At 55.0% G+C, this 18,747-nt stretch overlaps 1 protein-coding gene across 2 annotated transcripts; it reads right to left on the bottom strand.

Moving 5' to 3' along the window:
- Nucleotides 1-4,235: 4,235 nt before the first annotated feature.
- ITIH3 (inter-alpha-trypsin inhibitor heavy chain 3) lies at nt 4,236-18,225 on the bottom strand. Of its 2 annotated transcripts, XM_019023634.3 has the most exons (23): nt 18,111-18,225; nt 17,384-17,404; nt 16,360-16,526; nt 16,164-16,268; nt 15,743-15,905; nt 15,081-15,194; nt 13,919-14,044; nt 13,523-13,639; nt 13,087-13,255; nt 12,349-12,474; nt 11,866-12,047; nt 10,492-10,677; nt 10,205-10,344; nt 9,020-9,174; nt 8,295-8,303; nt 7,657-7,767; nt 7,189-7,221; nt 6,896-6,931; nt 6,628-6,741; nt 5,930-6,134; nt 5,119-5,288; nt 4,814-4,925; nt 4,236-4,483 (listed from the first exon to the last, which is right to left on the bottom strand). In XM_019023634.3, exons 1-23 carry the CDS (start codon nt 18,201-18,203, stop codon nt 4,354-4,356), a joined length of 2,784 nt encoding a protein of 927 aa, XP_018879179.1. In that variant the 5' UTR covers nt 18,204-18,225; the 3' UTR covers nt 4,236-4,353. The 2 variants fall into 2 exon arrangements, with proteins under 2 accessions (XP_018879179.1, XP_055238635.1); XM_055382660.2 differs by lacking the exons at nt 7,657-7,767; nt 8,295-8,303 and having other exon boundaries at nt 18,111-18,224.
- Between the last annotated feature and the right edge of the window lie 522 nt (nt 18,226-18,747).

The following is an 18,747-nucleotide window of genomic DNA, read 5'->3' as shown; positions in this document are numbered from 1 at the left end:
GAGCAGAGGTTCAGTCTGCTTCATGGTCTCTTGGACCAGTTTTGACTACAAAAAAAAAAAAAAATAGAGTGAACTGGGTTGGAATTCTTTCTAGTCCAACTCCTGAACTTTCTCAGTGAGCTTTTGGACTTCTCTGCAATGGGATTTGCTTTACACAATTTGATTTTCACACCTGTGCTGAGGAGCAGGCCTGTCTGCTCATTGTCTTGTAAGGAAGCACTGGATCTTTGAAGGAGACACAGAGGCGAGGCCCCAGGTGCAGCAGGGAAATAGGGCCTGTTTCCAGGAACCTCTAGTCTAATGGGGCTGATCTGGGTCCCAACTCTGAATCCTGTGCTTGAGGGTCTCCTTTCCTGTTCTTGCCCCAGGGTTAGGCACCCCAAAGATTCCACCAATTCCTGTACGGGCAACATATACTTTAAAAAATTTACGGCTGGGTGCAGTGGCTCACACCTGTAATCCCAGCACTTTGAGAGGCCAAGGCCGGAGGATTGATTGAGTCCTGGAATTTGAGGCCAGCGTGGGCAACGTGACGAAACCCCATCTCTACGAAAATTACAAAAATTAGCTGGCATGGTGGTGCATGCCTGTAGTCACAGCTACTTGGGAGACTGAGGTTGGAGGATCGCTTGAGCCTGGGAGGTCATGGCTGCAGAGAGCCATGATCATGCCACTGCATTCCAGCCTGGGCAACAGAGCAAGACCCTGTCTCAGAGAAGAAACAAAAATTACTATTACCCCACCTACTTCTGAAAAAAGGATATGAGTCTATGGCTTACCAATACAAAGCTTAAAGAGGAAGAAACCAAAATCTGAGTATAAGGATAAAAGAGCCAAGAAGAAGGATAGTGAACTCAGGGACATCAGGGTAGGGAAAGCTGCAGCAGTGATGGAGCACAAGACTTTGCTATGAGCTTCCTGGAAGCCCATGTAAAGCAGAAACTGAGCTCATTTGCTTGCTAAAAAACACCAGATCATCAGGGAGACATCCTTTCCCCGCTCTTGAGCTAGAAGAGGATATTTGCTGGATGGGTCTTTTTAAAAGGGTCAAAGTACTGGCTGGTGGGAGGGGTCACCAGCAGCAGGTTTGCCTAACACACGGAAACGCTCCTCCCTGCACTGCTGCCTCCCCATCGAGCCTCCTTGGCAGATAGGGATCTCAGGCAGAGTCGCTTTGTAAAGGCTGTTCCAGGGAGCTCGGGCCAGGGCTGTGTGACATGAGAGTAGCTCAGAGGGACTTGCTGTGGGGGTAGCCCTGACATACAGGGATGAGAGAGGAGTGCCACCCCAAGCTTACCCTTCTGGGACATGACCCTCTGGACTGGCTGCTGAATTTGTGCAACAGCAGAGGAGTCACAGTTGATTTTCTGGCCCTGCCAGCACCTGCGGGGCAGGTGTTTTCTGTGACAGTTGGAAATAGGCCCATGTTCTTCACTCTTTCATCCAGCAAGTGCTTTCCAGCTTATGCCAGGCCCTGGGCTGAGTACTGTGGGCACATTGGGCACCATGGCAGACACAATGCCTGTGGTGATAACTGCCACCCAGAAAATAGCCAGGTGCTGCAGGAGCCCAGAGGGAGACATGGGGATGACCAGGAAGCCTGGGGGTGGCAGGGAAAGCTTTCTGCAGGTAATGTGGGAGCTGAGATTTGAAAAATGGAGAGAAGTTAGCCCAGTGGAAAAGGAGGGCAAGAACACCAGGTGGTGGGAACAGCATGCGTCCAGGCCTAGAGCCAGGACACTGTGTGCTAAGTTTGGGGAAGATGATGGAAGGAGATGCTGTGGGATGAGGTGGAAGGGGAGGGGGGCCGGGCCAGCACAGGTGGTGCGCACCTCACCACAGAGCATGGCTTCTACCGTGAAAGGGGAGGGAGGGCCAGGCAGGGACAGGAGGGACCAGGGTGACGTGGAATGGGGAGAAGGCAGAGTCCACCTAGCTTTTGCCCGCATAGATGGCCTCCCGGCCTATGGGTTGAGGGCAGCTGATTCCTCCCTCCCAACCTGTTCACATGGCTACTACCTGGAGCTGTCCTTCTGGAGACACCTGAGGAGGACCAGAAACCATAACGAGGACGCCTTTTCACATCCTTCGCATGGCAGGATCCTTCTCCCCACTGCATAGATGTGGAAACTGACCTCAAGATGACTGTTTTAAAGCTATGTGGGCTGGGGGCAGTGGCTCACACCTATAATCCCAGCACTTTGGGAGGCTGAGGTGGGCAGATCGCTTGAGCCCAGGAGTTCGAGACCAGCCTGAACAACATGGCAAAACCCTGTCTCTGCAAAAAATACAAAAATTAGCCGGGTGTGATTGCACATGCCTGTAGTCCCCGCTACTCTGGAGGCTGAAGTGGGAGGATCACCTGAGCCTGAGAATTCGAGGCTGCAGTGAGCGGTGATCATACCACTGCACCACTGCAGCCTGGATGATGGGAGCGAGACCCCATCTCAAGAAAAATAATAATAATAGCCATATGGCTCCTCAACCAACCCAGGCTTCAACAGAATGGTGGGACTTGCCCACCATGGAGGGTTCCTTTCTCAGGCCTGGGCCCTTTTAGCCAGTCCAGCCTGGCCTTCTGCCACATTCACCCTGGGGCTATGAGGAGGCCTTCAAGATGGGAGCCATGTCTATGTGGCCCCCTCCCTAGAGCAACAACAGGCACCAGTCTGCCATTAGCATCCTGTAGCCACCTGGGGGGCTCCTCTGACGACAAACATTTGCCCCTGGACTGCCCTTCATGGCCTCTAGTCCTCTCTCCAGGGACCCCTGCACTGAGAGGCAGGACAACTTCCTTTCTTGTCCCCAAGGCCACATGCCATGCCCCACTGACATTTGTGGCACTCGCCAGTCTGATTCCAACCTCCTCCAGTCTTATTGTGCCCCCTGCTCTGACATCAGGCAAAGCTACTCACCACGTCTTCTGATGGGGTACTGTCTGCCCAGCATGCCCTTACCCCCTCCCCACCCCCAGGCAGAACAGCAGAGGCAGAGGATGTGGGCAGGAGGGCTTATGTTTGCACAGTTGAGAGCAGCCTGTGTGTCTGGAACCCAGAAAGTAAGGGAAGCACCTGGTGTATGAGGGGAAGCTGGAGAGGCCATAGGAGGGACTTCTGTCATGGTTCCAAGAGTAAAGGATGGAAGATGTCATTTGTAGGGATTTAGTCAGCGAGTGGTGATCACATCTGCTCTGTAAAAAGCTCTCTATGGGAAGCAATAGAGGAGGCAGGGAGACTCAGGAAGTGGCAATTGCAGTTGTCCGGGTGGGAGTGGGTTATCCAGACTGGAGAGGTCTCAGAGCCCCTCGTCCAGGAACCTCTCTCTGACCCTCTATCCCACCACAGACTCACTGGGAGGATAGATACACCAAGTGGTCATCATAAGGTACAATCAGAGGATCCAAGAGATGCCTGGCCCAGCTGAAGACAAACTTGAGCACTCATGAAAATAGGAACTGGATTACTCAACTCTACCCCCAGATCCTGGCCCAAGGTATTGGGTTTATCTGCTGAATTGATGGATGGGTACGTGGGTGGATGGGTGGGTGAATTGATGGTTGGATGGATGGATGGAAGGATGGACAAATGGAGAGATGGACAGATAGTAGGATGGATGGGCGGATGGATGCATATTTGAATGATGAATAGGTAGCTGGGGGATGAATGGATGAATAGACAGATGGTTGGAGGGATGGATAGATAGGTTGATGGGTGGATGCATGCATGGTGGAGGATGGATGAGTGGATACGTGGGTGAACAGATGGTTGAATGGTGAATGGGTGGGTGGGTGAGTGAATGGATGGATGGGTGGAGGGATGGGTGGATGGATGGTGGATAGATGGATGGATAGATGGAAGGGTGGCTGACATCCCCATTTAGATGTGGGCTGTGTCTGCACTGGAGTATTATCTACTTCTAAAGGTCCTGATTGGAGCTCCTGAGCTGGGACCATTTACTTATCTTATGACTTTCCTGGATACTGAAATACGTTCAACCCTTCCTGACTTCTCAGAGCCCCTTTCCTTCAGAGTCAGTTCTTTATTTTTTCCCCCAAGCTGTCATACATTTGAATCCCTAAAGTTCTAGTCCAACCAACTCTGTCTCTCAGCTGTGTCAGTGGAGAGGCCCAAGAAGTTGCCTTCCTGCTAGCCATCCCCTCTTTTGAGCTGCTGTGGGTCCCAGTTGCCTGTTCCCTGGAGCAGAGGCTCATGAAGGCATGTAGAGGCTGGCAGCTGTCTGGTCTCGACCTTGGACTTTATTTTCCCAGCCCCTCCCACAGGCCCCTCTCTGTGCCCATGTTCCAGATGCCATAAAATCCGGGCCATCCGTCCCAACAGGAGCTGGTGTGTCTACTCAAAACAGGTTGGGGACAATGTAGTCAGTGTGGACACCATCAATCAGCCCTTCTCCGTTGTTGTGGACGAACCAGCAGACAACCTTCGTGCCGATGCTGGCATCCTTTCTGTAGTCTTTCTGGGAGCCCCTGGGGAAAGAAGAGAGATGCTGCAATACATGGGGTGGGTAAGATGGCTGCTAGGCTAGCGGACCTGAGATTGAAAAAGGGTGGGAAGTTGGCAATTCTAACAGCCCAGAATTCTTTGGTCAAGAATGAAGTTACATGATTACTCTTTCTAGGAAGCCAAGTTTGGGCTTTTTCTTGATTAGGAAGAGCCTGGGAGGGGCCAAGACCTCAAAGGGAAACAAGGGTACCCCACAGAAGACAAAAGCCCACCAGACTAATGTGCCTGGGCAGCGGGTGCTCTTTCCTCCTCTCGTTGCTGAGGAGGTGAGGGTGTGGGAGAAGTCTCCTCACCTGGTGACAATCAGCTGATGGTTCTTCAACACCAATGTGGCATCTGGCTTTGTGGGGTCAGAGCCTGGCCGGATGTCAGACACTTTAAAGTCAAAGGGTTGGAAGAATTGCCCTGGGAAGAAAAATATTCATGCTGTCAGCCCCTGGCCATTGCCACGGGTAACGTGGCCACTGGCCTTTCAGGGTTGATGCAAAGGCTGAATGGGGTGTTGTGAGCTGGGTACAGGGTGCCTAGGAAGGCCTTGTGTATATCTTTCCCATGCTGCTCTCAGGCCTGAACAGCCTGCAGTCTGAACACTTCGTACCCAGCAGCCCATGCGTCTGTGCTGACATCCGGTGACTGTCCACCACGTAGAAGCCTAGAAAGTCACGGTGGACAGGATGTTTCTTCCACACCTGGTGTAGGACGACCACGAAGGTAACCCCATCTCCAAAGGAGACCACCATGTTCTTCCTGTTGATCATCATGGACAGCCTACGAGAGGAAGCCAGAAAGTGGCTGTGGGGCCCAGTGGCCGTGACACTGGGCATCTGACTCAAGGGCGTCTTGGTGGGGCCTCCCCTGTACATGGCACCCGAGGGCCCACAGACTCCAGAAACTATCTCAGGGGCGTTGGAAAGAGGATGCCTCATGCACACTGTCTCCCCTCCCGTGAGTGGATCCTTGCGTGTCTATAAGTGGGAAAGAGAGGGCTGGCCTATGAATCTGGAGGCCTGTGGTCCAGCCCCAGCTAAGCCACTGACTTCCTGAGTGACGTTGGGCAGGCTCCACACCTTCTCTGAGCCTCAGTGGGAGGCTCTGGGGGATCTGAAGACAGGAGAGCTAAGAAGACAAGAGCAGCCACAGAAGAGGCAAATGGGGGCCATTATCACCTAACGCCTTCACCCAACCAGCTGAACTGTGCAGCTACCAATTCTGGCTCTGACAGGGCCCCAGGGTTTGGTTGGGGGCCACTATGGTCACCCTCCCCTGTGACAGGAGACTGGATTCTGGGGTCTCTGATCTTTCCTGTGACCCCCGTGGATCTCCTGTCCTGGGATTTGTCTAAATCCCTCAAGAGCCTCCTTAGACTCTCAGCCTGTAGTCCACCTTGGAGACCTTGTAGGGGAGCTTACCCATCCTGCGTGACTGTGACTGTGTCCAGCCAGCTGAAAGTGCTCGGCATGGCCCTGTTCCACAGGGTGATCTTCTCCGTTGTCACCTCCAGCTGGAAGTCCATCTGAGCATTGGCAATGCCCAGTTTTCCAAAGTAAGTCTTTCTGGTCTTGGAGTCAGGGCTGCCTCTCTTGTCGCCAATGATCTGCCCATTAACTGTGAGGCCTGCCAGAGGGATGGGGCAGGGAGAGAGACCAGCGAGAGCTTCTGAGTCCAGATCGCCTTTAGGGGTGTGCCTTCCTCTTCAACCAGATTGGCTGAGGGGCAGCAGAGCGGGGGCCACAAGAGAGACCAGGACTTCAGAACCCAAGCCTGTTGGTTCCTAGACACTCTAGGTTTGGGTCATGCTGGGACATTATGGGTCTGCCACTTGCCTGAGCCAGGGAGTGTTGTTCAGAGAAAAGCTATTCCCCAGACACAGGTTGGGTCCTACCCTAGGCCCAGGTGGTCCATTCACGCTAATCATCTCCCAATAGCACTGGCATGTGGGGCTGAGCAAGCCTGTGGCCCTGGGCACTCCCCACCCCCAGGGGTTTCTTTGCATGTGAAGACGATGCCTTACTGAGCAGGTGAGAACCTGGTCCCTGTGCCTACCTCGGGGGACCCAAGCCCTCCCAGGAAGGGCCCCCTGGCCCCGGCCCTAGCCCACAAGCCTCACCTGTGACTGGATCCTGAATAAGGCGCAGCACTGTGCCTGGGGCTTCATCGATGTTGAAGCAGAGGGCATCGTCTTTCTCCGGAATTTGGATGATGAAGTGGGGATCCCCGTCCACTGGTGACACATTAGAGAAGGGGCTGACTCCCGGGGCCTCTCATCATACCTGGGGCCTCCCCCAGCCTTCTGGCCTCCATGGGCTCGACTCCGAGACAGGCAGGAGCACGTGCCCAGGCCCCTGAGCCTTCCCCAGGAGCAGCCAGGGACTCACCATAGTAGTAGGGGTTTTGAGGAGGCTGGTAGCTGGCTGCAGATACAAAGGGAGAGGGGGCTGAGCTAAGCAAGTGGCCCTGGGAGGCGCCCGACGACCCCCATAGGAGTTCAGCTTATGCCCCTCCCCTTCCCGCTTGCTAATGCCATTGCCCTCCCACCCCGCAATCTCCTCAGGGCACATTGTCCATCTGCCCATCCCGGAGAGCTGAATGAGTAGCCACCGTGGAGGGACATGTGGCAGGGGCAGGCTCAAAGCAGTGGGAGGAGTGGCAGCTGCCAGCATGTACTCACTCAGGTAGGACATGGCGGGGCTCACCGGTGTGGCTGAAAAGCCGAAGGGCAGTGGTGAGCAGGGTCTAGGGGTTCCTTCTCCCCCAGCCCCGTGCCTTCCTCCTGTCTTAGTGCTGCTGGGCCCCAGAGGGGCCCCAACACTGGCAGATAGAGGTGGAGATGTGACCCCAAAGATTAGGCTTTGGAAATCGGGCACATCCAGCGAAGCCCTTTATGGGGCTGGTGGCAATGGGATGTGATTTTAATGTTGGCGCAGGGCTTTTTGATGTGGCTGAAATGCAAGCCATTAAGTCATCTTCTCTCTTTTGAGTAATGCTCACAGCAAACATCTGCCCCACCCCTGGGCTGCCCACCCACTAGTTGGGGTGAGTGAGGCTCACGGCTGTCTGTTGCTTCTTGATAGTAAACACCCACCCACACGTGCACACAGGCACACACATATGCGTGCACATGCATATATGTACTCACATGCACCGGTACATTTATCAGGGCTGTTCTGAGGGGAACGTGATGGCCCAGTCCAAATGTGCCAGTCCAAATGGAGGTGGGGCAGGCCAGTAGGGACTGGGGAGGCCCTGCCTAGTGGCAGGGAGTTTGTGAGGTTCCAGTTTTGTGGTGAGAGAGGCACAGAGGACTGTGATCCCCAGCAATTCCCAGCATGGGCATTGGGGCCAGACTGCCTTGGCCTAAGTACCAGCTTGGCCATCTGCTGAGTCTGTGAGCAAACAGACTGAGCAAATTAACCCCCCGTGCCTCAATTTCCCCATTGTAAAATGGGGGTCATAAAAGGGCCCTCTTGGAGGGTTGCTATGGGACTAATGAAGTATAAATGACTGACATGCTAAATTGCTCATTTTTGCAGGTCATAGATACTGTCATACTGATTGTGTCTCCCTGGGCAAGGGAAGCCACCCCCAATTAACTTACAGGGATCCTCAGTCTCAGAGAGGGGCACGTTCATGATTTGGCAATAGGGCTGGGCCTGAGCCCAGGTGTCCCAAGTGTGCCCCCATGGCTGGGGGTCCTATCTTGCTTAGAAAGGCCTCCTCAGTTCTCTCTTGTCTCCCTTCCATAATGCCCAACCCGGTGGCTGGCTAAAGGCTTACCTTCTGCATCTGCAGGTGCAGCAAGGGAGGAAGAAGAGAAATGCATTAGAAGCCATAGGGCACTTGTGAGCAGGGACCAGAGCTGGCTGCTTCGCCAACCAGCCCTAGGCTGTGGGCCTCCCAGCAGCCAGCTGTTCCCCCACTGGGTGTCCCCTGGAACTAGGAGTTCTTGGAAGCCAGAGGCCTGGCCTGGCCAGGCCCAGCTCTTTGCCTCCCATGTCTCCCAGTGCCAATCCTCCACCACCACACACAGACCCTGTACCTAGTTGCAGTGGGCATTTCGGACCCCCTGTTGAGTAGGGCAGTCTGGGGTCTGGTTGAGGGGGTCCCAGCCTCCAGCTCTCAGGGACTCTTCACCTGACAATCTCCAGGTGCCTGATAGCCTGCTCCAGGCCTTTCATGTTGGAAGTGCTTCTTCTTGTCTAACTAAGCCCTTCCATGCTGCAGCCTCAGTCCTTTTCCTTGAAATGCCCCATGGGCAGTGTGCCCCCTTTACTCACTTCCCTTTAGAGGTGCAGAGGCTCCTATTCACCCCACACCCCACTGTCCATGCTGACTGATTCACGCTCCACCCCATTTTCCCCATCCCGTGGCCAGTTTTCCTTCAGATGCCCCACTTCAGCAGGTCTGGGTCTCCCCAGCCTGGCCCACTCCTCCACTGGACACCCAGGGAGGGTGCCCAGCACAGGAGGCCTCCGGGTTCTGGCCTCCATCCCTATCCTCACCTTCCCCAGGCTTGTCGGCAATGGCCCTCTCATCCTCGTTGTCCTCAGGCTTGGTCACCACCATTGAGGTCAGTGGAGTCACAAAGTGATACTTGAGGGACAGGTCCAGGGCCCGGGCTGTGAGGTTCTCCTTCTCCTCGCCATGGGCATTCTTGCTGTGAGAAGGGGCCAGTCAGGAGGACAGCCTGGAGAGCAGCACCCTTCCCGCTTCCCCTGCACTGGAGCGGTGGACGCAGCTGAGGATCCCCACTCCACCTTCCCCATTGTGGGGTCCCCCAGGGTACAGCCCAGTTGGGCTCAGAGAAGACTGGCTCACAACTCCCTGGGGCATGTGAACAAGCCCTGTTTCCTTGCTGGACCTTGGTTTCCCCACCTATAAAACGTAAGGACCAGCCGGGCATGGTGGTTCACGCCTGTAATCCCAGCACTTTGGGAGGCCAAGGTGGGTGAATCACCTGAGGTCAGGAGTTCGAGATCAGCGTAGCCAACATGGTGAAACCCCGTCTCTACTAAAAATACAAAAATTAGCCAGGCGTGGTGGTGCATGCCTGTAATTCCAGCTACTTGGGAGGCTGAGGCAGGAGAATTGCTTCAACCCAGGAGGCGGAGGTTGCAATGAACCGAGATCGCACCATTGCACTCCAGCCTGGGTGACAGAGGGAGACCCCCTCTCAAAATAAATAAATAAATAAATAAATAAATAAATAAATAAATAAATAAATAAAATAAGGGGCTACAACAGCCACTCGCAATGGTGTCCATGTGCGGAGCACTCAGCATGTGCTAGATTGTGTACTAACGGCTTCACAGGCTAATCCCACCCACACCAACACTGACCCTCTCAGTGGACTCAGCTCTGCCCTCTGGGCACTGAGGGCTGGGATCCCGGCCTTTAGTTCCACTCAGCCTCACCACCCCTGGGCCATGCCCAGTGTGGGCAGCAGGGAGCTGAAGTGCCCTCTACCCCGGGGCACTCCCAGGCTGCTCGCCACGGGACTTGCCAGCTTGAGCCTTGGGGCTGACAGGATGGGGAGTGGCGGCCTGGGGTTCCTTACAGACTGCTCTACAGACACTTCCTGGGCTGGGCCAAGAAGAGGGCAGGACCGCTGGGACTGTGTATGGGGGTGCCCTTGCATCGGAGCCCAGCCAGGGGTAGGCACAGGTGGGGGCTGGGACTCTGCTCACCGCTTCTCCAGCAGCTGCTCAATGGTGAGGTAGGCCCAGAGCCGCTCAATGTAATTCCCGAAGATGTAGTCCCGCTCCTGCAGGGCCTTCTCCATCTCCTTCATGTCCACCTCCTCTGTGAAGGTCAGGTCGTTGGTGGCCTAGGATGGGGGTGGAAGGAGGCAAGGGGCTGGAGGCCTGGGTGGATCAGGTTCAGGGGCCACCACTCCTGGACCCTCATGAGGCCAGAGCCCTACCACTGCTGATACCCCATCCCCAGCATACTTCCAGGCCCTGTCCCCACTCACCCCATGGCCCTTCACATCTGCCTTAAAGCTGTTCATGTCCTCGTCCACCAGGCGCCCGGCCACCACGATCTCAGAGCCATCGTAGAAGTGCTGGTAAGTGTTCTGGGTGAGGTCCAGGATAGCGTTCTCGGGGTACTCCATCTCCACACCCGTCAGCAGTGGGTTGGCCACCTCCTCATAGAAGCCCTGAAGTTCGGACAGGGCCAGTCATCTCAAGCCCCAGGTCAGGCTCCCACTGATGCTGCAGCTGGGCACCCATGCCCCAGGGCTGGGCCCGTCCTAATGGCTCCTAATGTTCACTCTGCCTGTCCCTGACTGCGTCCTTCAGTCTGTGGGGGCCTCCCCCCCGCAACTCCCTGCTCCCAGATAGACACGAGGAAGACTAGAAAGGACAGTTTCAGAAGTATTTCCTATTAAAAAAAAAAAGAAATATGAAAGTACAGAGTTCTTAGCACAAAGAAAGTATTTAAGGAATGTCTGTTGGAATGAAAGCAAGAAGGAGAAAAGGAAGTAAAGAGAGGTAGATGATAAAGTGATGTGGACAGGAGTGCAGAGATCCGGAGACAGAGGAGGGAAGGAATGGGGTGGTCGCCCTGCAGAGGTGGAGATGCCATTACCTGCCTAGAGAAGGAACAAAATTGCTAGATTCAGCAAATACAAAGACAGGACATGCAGCTACATTGAAGGTCAAATAAACAATGAATAATTTTTTAGTGTAGGTATGTCTGTTATGGGTTGAATAGTGTACTCCTAAAGTTCAACCTTATTTGGAGATAGGGTCTACAAAATAAGGTCATGAGTGTGGGCCCTAATCCAATATGATTGATGTCCTTATTAAAAGGGGAGTTGGACACAGACATCCAGAGGGAAGACGTGTGCAGACACAGGGAGAAGACAGCCATTGATAAGCCATGGAGAAAAGGAAAGAGGCCTAGAAAGATCTGCCCTCATAGCCCTCAGAAGGAACCAACCCACCGCCACATGGATCTGGGATGTCCAGGCTCTGGAACTGGGAGACAATACGTTTCTCTCATTGAAGCCACTTGGTACTTTGGTATGGCAGCCGCAGTACACTAATACAATGTCCTGGGCAATATTTGGGGCATACTTACACTGCAAAAATTCATTATTTATCAGAAATTCATATTGAACCAGATGTCCTGGGTTTGCTCTGATAATCCTATTGAAGAAGCAGGCCTGTTGTGTAGCCCAAGGACAAAATCAGAATCTTTATTGATGGGTAAGAGATAGTCAGAGGTGGATTTTGACCCAAGAGGAAGCTCTTCCTAATAACTAGAACTGTCATCTTATGGAGCAGCTGTCTGAGGAAGTAGTGAGCTCCTTATGCCCGGAAGTGTGCAAGACAAGGCATACCTGCAACTGCAAATCGGCATCAGAGTCCTCATAAATGCGCCGGGCAAACCCATGGTTCTCCAGGGCCATGTTCTCCAGGAAGTTATAATTCAGATTGTTGCCAAAGCCCAGGTTATACAAGGGGAACTTGCCCCCGATGGCATTCCGCACATTCTCTTGGATTTTTTCGGGTCTGCTCTCACCTGTTGGAGAAGCGGGTGTTCACAGTCCAGCCCCAGCCCTGGGGATGGTCTAGACCAGCTGTGTTGGGGGAGACCCGACTCCTACACATGCAGAGTTGGTGGAGTCACGACCATGAGCCCTTGTGGGGCAGATGGTGGAGAGCCCTGGCAGAGGGAGGCAGGACCCTGCCCTTGAGGGGCTCCCAGACCACAGGGAACCCAGGGAAGAGCTGCCCCAGGTTTTCCAACGAGCCAGCTACAGAGCCAGGAGCAGCAACCAAGCACTCCAGCCCTAGCTCAAAACCATGCCCGTGCTCCTCACCAACATTGGCATCCCCATCAGTCAGCATGATGACAATGGAGGTGCTCCTCTCTGGGACTCTGTGCTCCTCTCGGGCCTTGTTCAGCATACTGATGCCCCTCAGCAGCCCGTCATTGATGTTGGTCACTGGGACACAGACAGCACCGTGGGAGGGTGTCCTCAGGGTGCCAGTGTGCAGACAGGCTGGAGCGGAGGAGGCCAGGACAGCCGGCCCACTCATGTGCCCAAGGACCCTATCTGCCAGCCCATGGTGGTACTCAGCAAACAATGAATGAACCACCACATGAACAAACAAACAACTTCCACTTTCAAATGGGGATGAAAGGCACATGGTGAAGATGAAAAGCACATGGTGATTGTGAAAGCCCTTTGGCAGAGTTGGATGGACTCCCAGTACCTCTTGCTGGGAGGAGAGGGGAGCGGTGTAGACATCATGTGCCATTTTCCATATGAAACAGGGCCAAGAAGAAGGGTTCTCTGTGGCCTTATCTTGCTGGGACTTGTGGGATACCAGGATCATGCATTAGAAACAGAAAGAATGGGTTTCCCTGGACCACGGAGAAGACAGCCGATATTCTGTCTTCAAGCCTGAGGACCATCCACTCCCACCTCTACCCCAGCTCGGATCTGAAGGGCCTGAGACCAGCAGAGTCCCTGCCCTAAGAGGGGGGTTGCAGGCTGCTCAGGGACAGAGGGAGGCACCGCTAGGAGGCGTGTGGGCTCCAGCTCCGCTCATACTTCCTTTATCCTCCATGCTCTTCACAAACGTCCTGGCCTCCTGGAGGTTCTCGGGCATGGCCTGGACTAAGTGCTCTTTCCATGTGGACACATCTCCACTGAACAGGATGAAATTCAGATAGTCTTCCTCTTTCATATCTTCCAGGATTCTGAGAAGGGCCTCCTTTGTCTGGAGGAGAGAGAGACAAAGAGCTGGGAGAAGCTGCAGCAGAGAGTGAGGTCCCTTCTCAGCTCAGCAGGCGGTGCAGCCCACGCCATCTGCACCAGCGAGCCCTGCCTGAGGCTTGCCACAGAAGCGGGCAGAGGCCGTGAGCCTTCTCTTATCCTGTCCCCTTTCTCCTCATTCACCACAAAGATCAGCTTTTTCCAGTTACAAAAAAAATCTCCTCCACCCCCTACTCCCCCGAGCCCTGGCTGTGCCACTGGTGCTGATTACCTGCTCTAATTTCCGACCAGCCATGGAGCCGCTGATGTCAATCACGAAGGCCACGTTCTTAGGCACCACTGGAAGGCCTTGAGGTGCAAAGAAGTGCACGAAGTAGCCATTGACTATCTGGAAAGTGGGGAGAGGGACGGAGGCCGGTGTCCTTTTAGCAACACCATATTGACTATTCTTGCAGGTAGAAGCCAGACATTTACCAGCCCAAGAAAAAGACGTTCCTATCCCACCCTCTAGGGGGTGCTGCACCAGGCTCTAGGCCATCAGCTGTCCCACATCCTGTAGGAAAACAGCCTTGGGCTGAGGACCCGGGGTGATGGCACTAGATGCAGCTGCAGCACCCCCCCACCAGCCCTCGCCCCACCCTGATGATGAATCAGCCAGCCCGGGTACCTGCACGTTGCCAGGAGATTCTCTGTTCACGTCATAGGTGATAGTGAAATCTCCACTGAGGAGGGAGTCTGTACAGGTTGGGCATGAACGCTGTTGGTCTAAGCTGGGCTTGAAGGACACATGGCCCTAAGGGACGGAGATGAAAGACCTTGCTCAGCTCGGCCAGGGCCTGCCCACTGGGAGACCTCAGCCCTTAGCTGAGGGAGCAGAGGTGCAGCCTCACAGGGAGGAGCCCTTAGCAGGGCAGAGGCTAGCAAGAGCTGGAGGCCTGGGCAGCCCTGCCTGCCGGTGGCGTGCTCTGCAGCTCCCAGGACTCACTGGAAGGCACTGTTTACCACGCTCCGGCCTTTCTGAGCACCGCTTTTCCCCTCGGAGATCAGGGCTCCTGGCTGGGCACAGGCCTCGGCTGATTCAGCTTCCAGCTCCCTTTTTTCTTGGCCTCACACACCCATTAGCCCAGGCTACCTTGGAGCTCAGCACTGAGAAGCTACTTAGGGAAGGGGTAGCTTCCCATTAAAAGGAATTTCTTGTAGGTTTGGAATGTTGGTGTGTGGGTGCCAAGAGGAGAGGAGGGAGAAAGGAGGAGAAAGGGGAGGAGGAGGGTCCCGGGGCAGGATGTGGCCCTGCAGAAGCCAGCAGTCCTCTGAGTGTGTGCCCCTCGGGCCTTGACCTGGAAGTCCTGGATGACTGGTTTGTTGTTTATACAAACATTTATTCACCCACTGTCCACTGCCATTAAGGCCCCTGGAACAGCTGGGAGCCTTGGGGACTGGAGTCAACCACCTAGCACCAAGAATGAAGTTCTCTTTAGTCTTTCACCCCTCGTTGTGAAGTCAGTAGATCTAAATGACTCCCTTGGGCCTCAGCCTCCGGACCTGTAAAACAGGGAAGATAAGCCCTGCCCTGTCCATTTCCCAAGGGGGAACGGGACCAGGCTTTGTAAATGGCTCCTCTGGCAGCTCATTGTCAGCAGCCCCTGCCCTCAGCATCCTCACTCCCAACCCCAGTGGGCAAGGAGGAAGGTGATAGTTGCAGATTGATCCCCAGCCCCACCCCAACACATGCATGCTTGCAGCAGCTAAGCCGTAGGCTGCAGGCTTGTTCTGCTGGAGTCAGTATTCCTGTCCCCTGCCCCACCAGGTCTGAGAGGCATCTACATCACCTTTTTCCCTGAGAAGGACTTGGTGAGGGCGCTTCCCAGGAGGTCGTTGGTGATGAAAGAGGCCTCAGCATCCAGCATGCTGATTCCCTGAGGCTCGAAGATGTCTACCTCGATCTGAAATGGCCAAAGTAAGGAAATGTCACTCAGTGACCTCAGAGGCCAGTTCCCAGAACAAGGCCAATGGGAATGAGATGGGTCTGTGGTGATGCAGGGACCCTCTAGGACAGTGCTGAGGGCCAAGCCTGGTGTCTCCCACTGCGAAAGTGACCACAGGGGCTTGGAGGAGAGTATGCTGATCCTGAGGTGTTACCACCGCCTGCCATATGTGCCCGAAATTCCACCACTGATGCTTTTCCTTTGGCTTTCAGCTTTGAGGTAGGAAAAATGCCCATGTGCCTAGTGAGAAGCCTTACAGAGGCACTTGCTGGTGTTGCTCTTGAGGGCCCAGCACCGAATCTGCATCTGTGGAGTCCGTCCCAGCCTCTTCCCCTTGGCCCCAGATGCTGTGGCCAGAACCACTGAATTCCTCCAGCCTTCCCAGCCAAGGATGGGGGATGCCGTGAGGCAGAACTTTTGTTTTTGACCCCTGTCTGAGACTGCCCCATGGGCGGGTTCCTGCACCCCGCTGCCGTCCCCCCAGGTCTGCAGGGGCGGTTGATTACCTCGAAGTGTTTGACCAGTTGCTTAGGCTGGACCTTGAGGTACATCTCGTACTTGCCCTTGTGCCTCTTCAGCAGCTCCTCGTAGGTTAGCTCGAAGGTGACTTTGCTGCCTGCAGCCACGTTGACCGAGACTGTGAACTTCTCCAACTTCCTCCCAGAGGCTCTGACCGGGGTGCGAGATGGTGACTCCCTCAAAGACTGCAGGAGCCCACCCTTCCTCGGCCCTCGGCCCCAGGCCTGGCCCTTTGGCGAGGGAGATCCCTAACCATTCTGAGCCTCACTTGCCTCAGCCTCAACATGGGATAATGGCAAAATTATGGGCACATTTTGCTATACCAATAATAATAGCTGTTGTTGTTTGTAGCCCTGAAGGCCCTTGGATCCCAGACATTCTCCCCAAGGCCTGGGAGTCCATACTTACTTGACCAAGCCGGCCGTCTTGCCCTGGGACACAGCCTTTTCATACTGCTTCTTGGCAACTTCCTTCTCCTTGACATTCCCAGGGTAGGTAACACCGTCGATGGTCCTGCAGGGAAAGAGAGTTGGGGGTAGGGAGATCACACTGGGCCAGACCCCCTGTTCCCAAGCCCAGAGCCAGCAGCCATGGTGGTACCCACAAGGTGAAGTTGGTGATGAAGGCCGTCTTGGGCAGCTCCACATCAAAGGAAACCTCCTTGGCCGTGTCTGCACGGTTGACGGCTCTCGTGGTGACAACATTGTGAGCAAAACGGGAGGTCACCTTGGAGTTGATTTTGGTACTGTAGACCTCGATGCCATTGGCCACCTTTGGGGAGGTGGGTGGAGAATCAGCCAGACTGGGACACTGAAGAAGCAGGTTTGCAACCCAGCCACCTCCCTTGCAAACCCTTGGAGGCTCTGAGGCCCCTGCCTGGCACGCAACCCTCATCCTCCAGGTCTTCTACATTGGAAGACTTGGTGGCGTCTCCAGTCTCCATGTTCTGGTGGCCACCATTATTCAGATGCTTGTCCTGCCTCCTTAATTCTGCGATCCGTTTACACACCACTGCAGCCAGTGAGAGCTTGCCCTTTCCCGTCCAGTCACCCTGAGCTCCAGCCATGCGTGGGACACTGGCTCTGGAGCATCTGCCCCTGGCTCTTCCTGCTCATCCTCCACACCTCACACTCCCTCAAGCACACAGCCCAGCCCACCTCCTGGGTCTTTAGGTAATTGCCTCATTCTGTCTCCCAAAGAGGAACTGATTTCCTGTGCCAAGGGAAGTCTCCAGACACCCTCTTTCCAATAGGGGTGTTGAATTTTGAGAGGCTCTAGGGAGGTGTTCCAACCCCCTCCCCCTAGGGATATAAAGATGCTTCGTGAGGGTGTGGCAGGGACCGCTTCACAGAGCCAGGTACCAGCAAGTGCTAAGGAAGTGTCTGCGGAAGGAAGGGATGCCTGTGAGGGGCCCTCTTGGGCTACATCCTGCGAGGTTGGAGGGGTCGTCACTCTGTGGTGCTCTTTCCCAGGAGTCCTGCGCTGTTGGAGGCTGCCAGGGCAGAGGGCCGTAAGCTGTTTGCCAGCTGTGAGGAGTCAGCTGTTATAGCCTACACCTTCAGCAGTTGGGGAACCAGCTCCATCCTGCCCTGCCCCACTCGGTCCCACCCCCTGGCAAAAGTTCTTACCCCTTCCGGGAGGCTCCGTTTCTGAAAAAACAAAAACAAACACAAACACAGGAATCAGGCCAAGGCCAACACCAAGGCCGCATGGCCTGGGAGGCTCTGGGCTGAGACCAGGGGTTCAGTGGTGCCCTGCCCCCCACACACCTGAGTGGCCCCAAGACATAGGACCCTCCAGAGCCACATGTCAGAGTAGGAAAAACTCTGAATAGATGGGGAAACTGAGGTCCAGAGAGGGGCAGGTATCCAGGTTACCAGGAGAGCAGGGCAGGGGGAACTGAACCCAGAGCTCTCTTCACACCCTACATGCCCCACCTCATTCTATCTCCCATTCTGCCTTTCCCTGGCCCCCAGGCCCCTTTAGGCCTCCTTCCGGAGCACCCCTGCCCGCACCACACCCCACAGGGCTCAACTGAGCATTTTGTAGAGGTCACACTCGTTTGAGACTTGAACCTTCATTGCCCCTCAGTGAAGTGAGCCGTTCATGGTGCATTGCTCTTTTGACAGGTGGGGAAGCTGAGGCCCAGGGAGTTTTAAGAGCCTTCCCAGGGTTAGACAACAGGTTAGCATAGGCCTCAGCTGGAGCCCAGTTCTCCCAGTGTCCACACTACTCCCAGCAGCTCAGTGCCCAGCCCTCTGCCTCCTCTTCACTCCACTCAGAGGCCTTGCCCAGCATGATGCCTTCTGCCCATTCCACACCAAGACCCAGATGGCAAAGAGGGGGCAGACTCACCCCAAGCAGCCGAAAGGGGCTTCTCTGGAAGCCAGAGGCTGCCAAGCTGGAGAGCAGAGCCAAGATGAGACAGGGCCACCATGCAGATGCCATCGCTGAATACTCAGGCCTGGCCCACGCTCCTTATATGAGCAAGCCTGGTGTTTTCCAAGCAGGGTCAGTGACCTGCAGCAGGGGTGGGAGGAGTGGAGGCAGGAAGGGCCTCCGGGAAGCTGGGCATGGGTGGAATGACGGGTCCCTCGATGTGTCTGTCTGAAGAAGGCCTGGTGGGTCTTGCCAACAGTGTTGGGGCTTCATTCCTGAGAGACCGGGGGACTCGGAAGAGGCCCCCAGGAAAGCAGAAGCTGTGTGCCAACAAATGGACCCTGGGACTCCCTGGCGTGGATGATGGAGATGGGGTGTGGAGTTGCATTTAGGGCAAAGGGCATCTCAGCATTGTTGCCTCTTATCCCTACCACTGGGACAGCCTCTCTCTGGCCTCCTGGATTGCAGCCCCTCCCTTCTTGAGGCAGCCAGGGCATGAAACTAGACTGTCATCTGCAGGCTGGGACCTCCACAGCAGAGCCCCTCGCTCACTACCCTTCTATGGCCCCCAAAGCCCCAGGGAAAGGACACACGACGATCCTGGAAGCCCAGC

The sequence above is a fragment of the Gorilla gorilla genome, chromosome 2 (assembly GCF_029281585.2).
Source record: "Gorilla gorilla gorilla isolate KB3781 chromosome 2, NHGRI_mGorGor1-v2.1_pri, whole genome shotgun sequence".
NCBI lineage: Eukaryota > Metazoa > Chordata > Mammalia > Primates > Hominidae > Gorilla > Gorilla gorilla.
The sequence above is the reverse complement of the archived record's forward strand: the minus strand, read 5'-3'. Positions and strand labels throughout refer to the sequence as shown.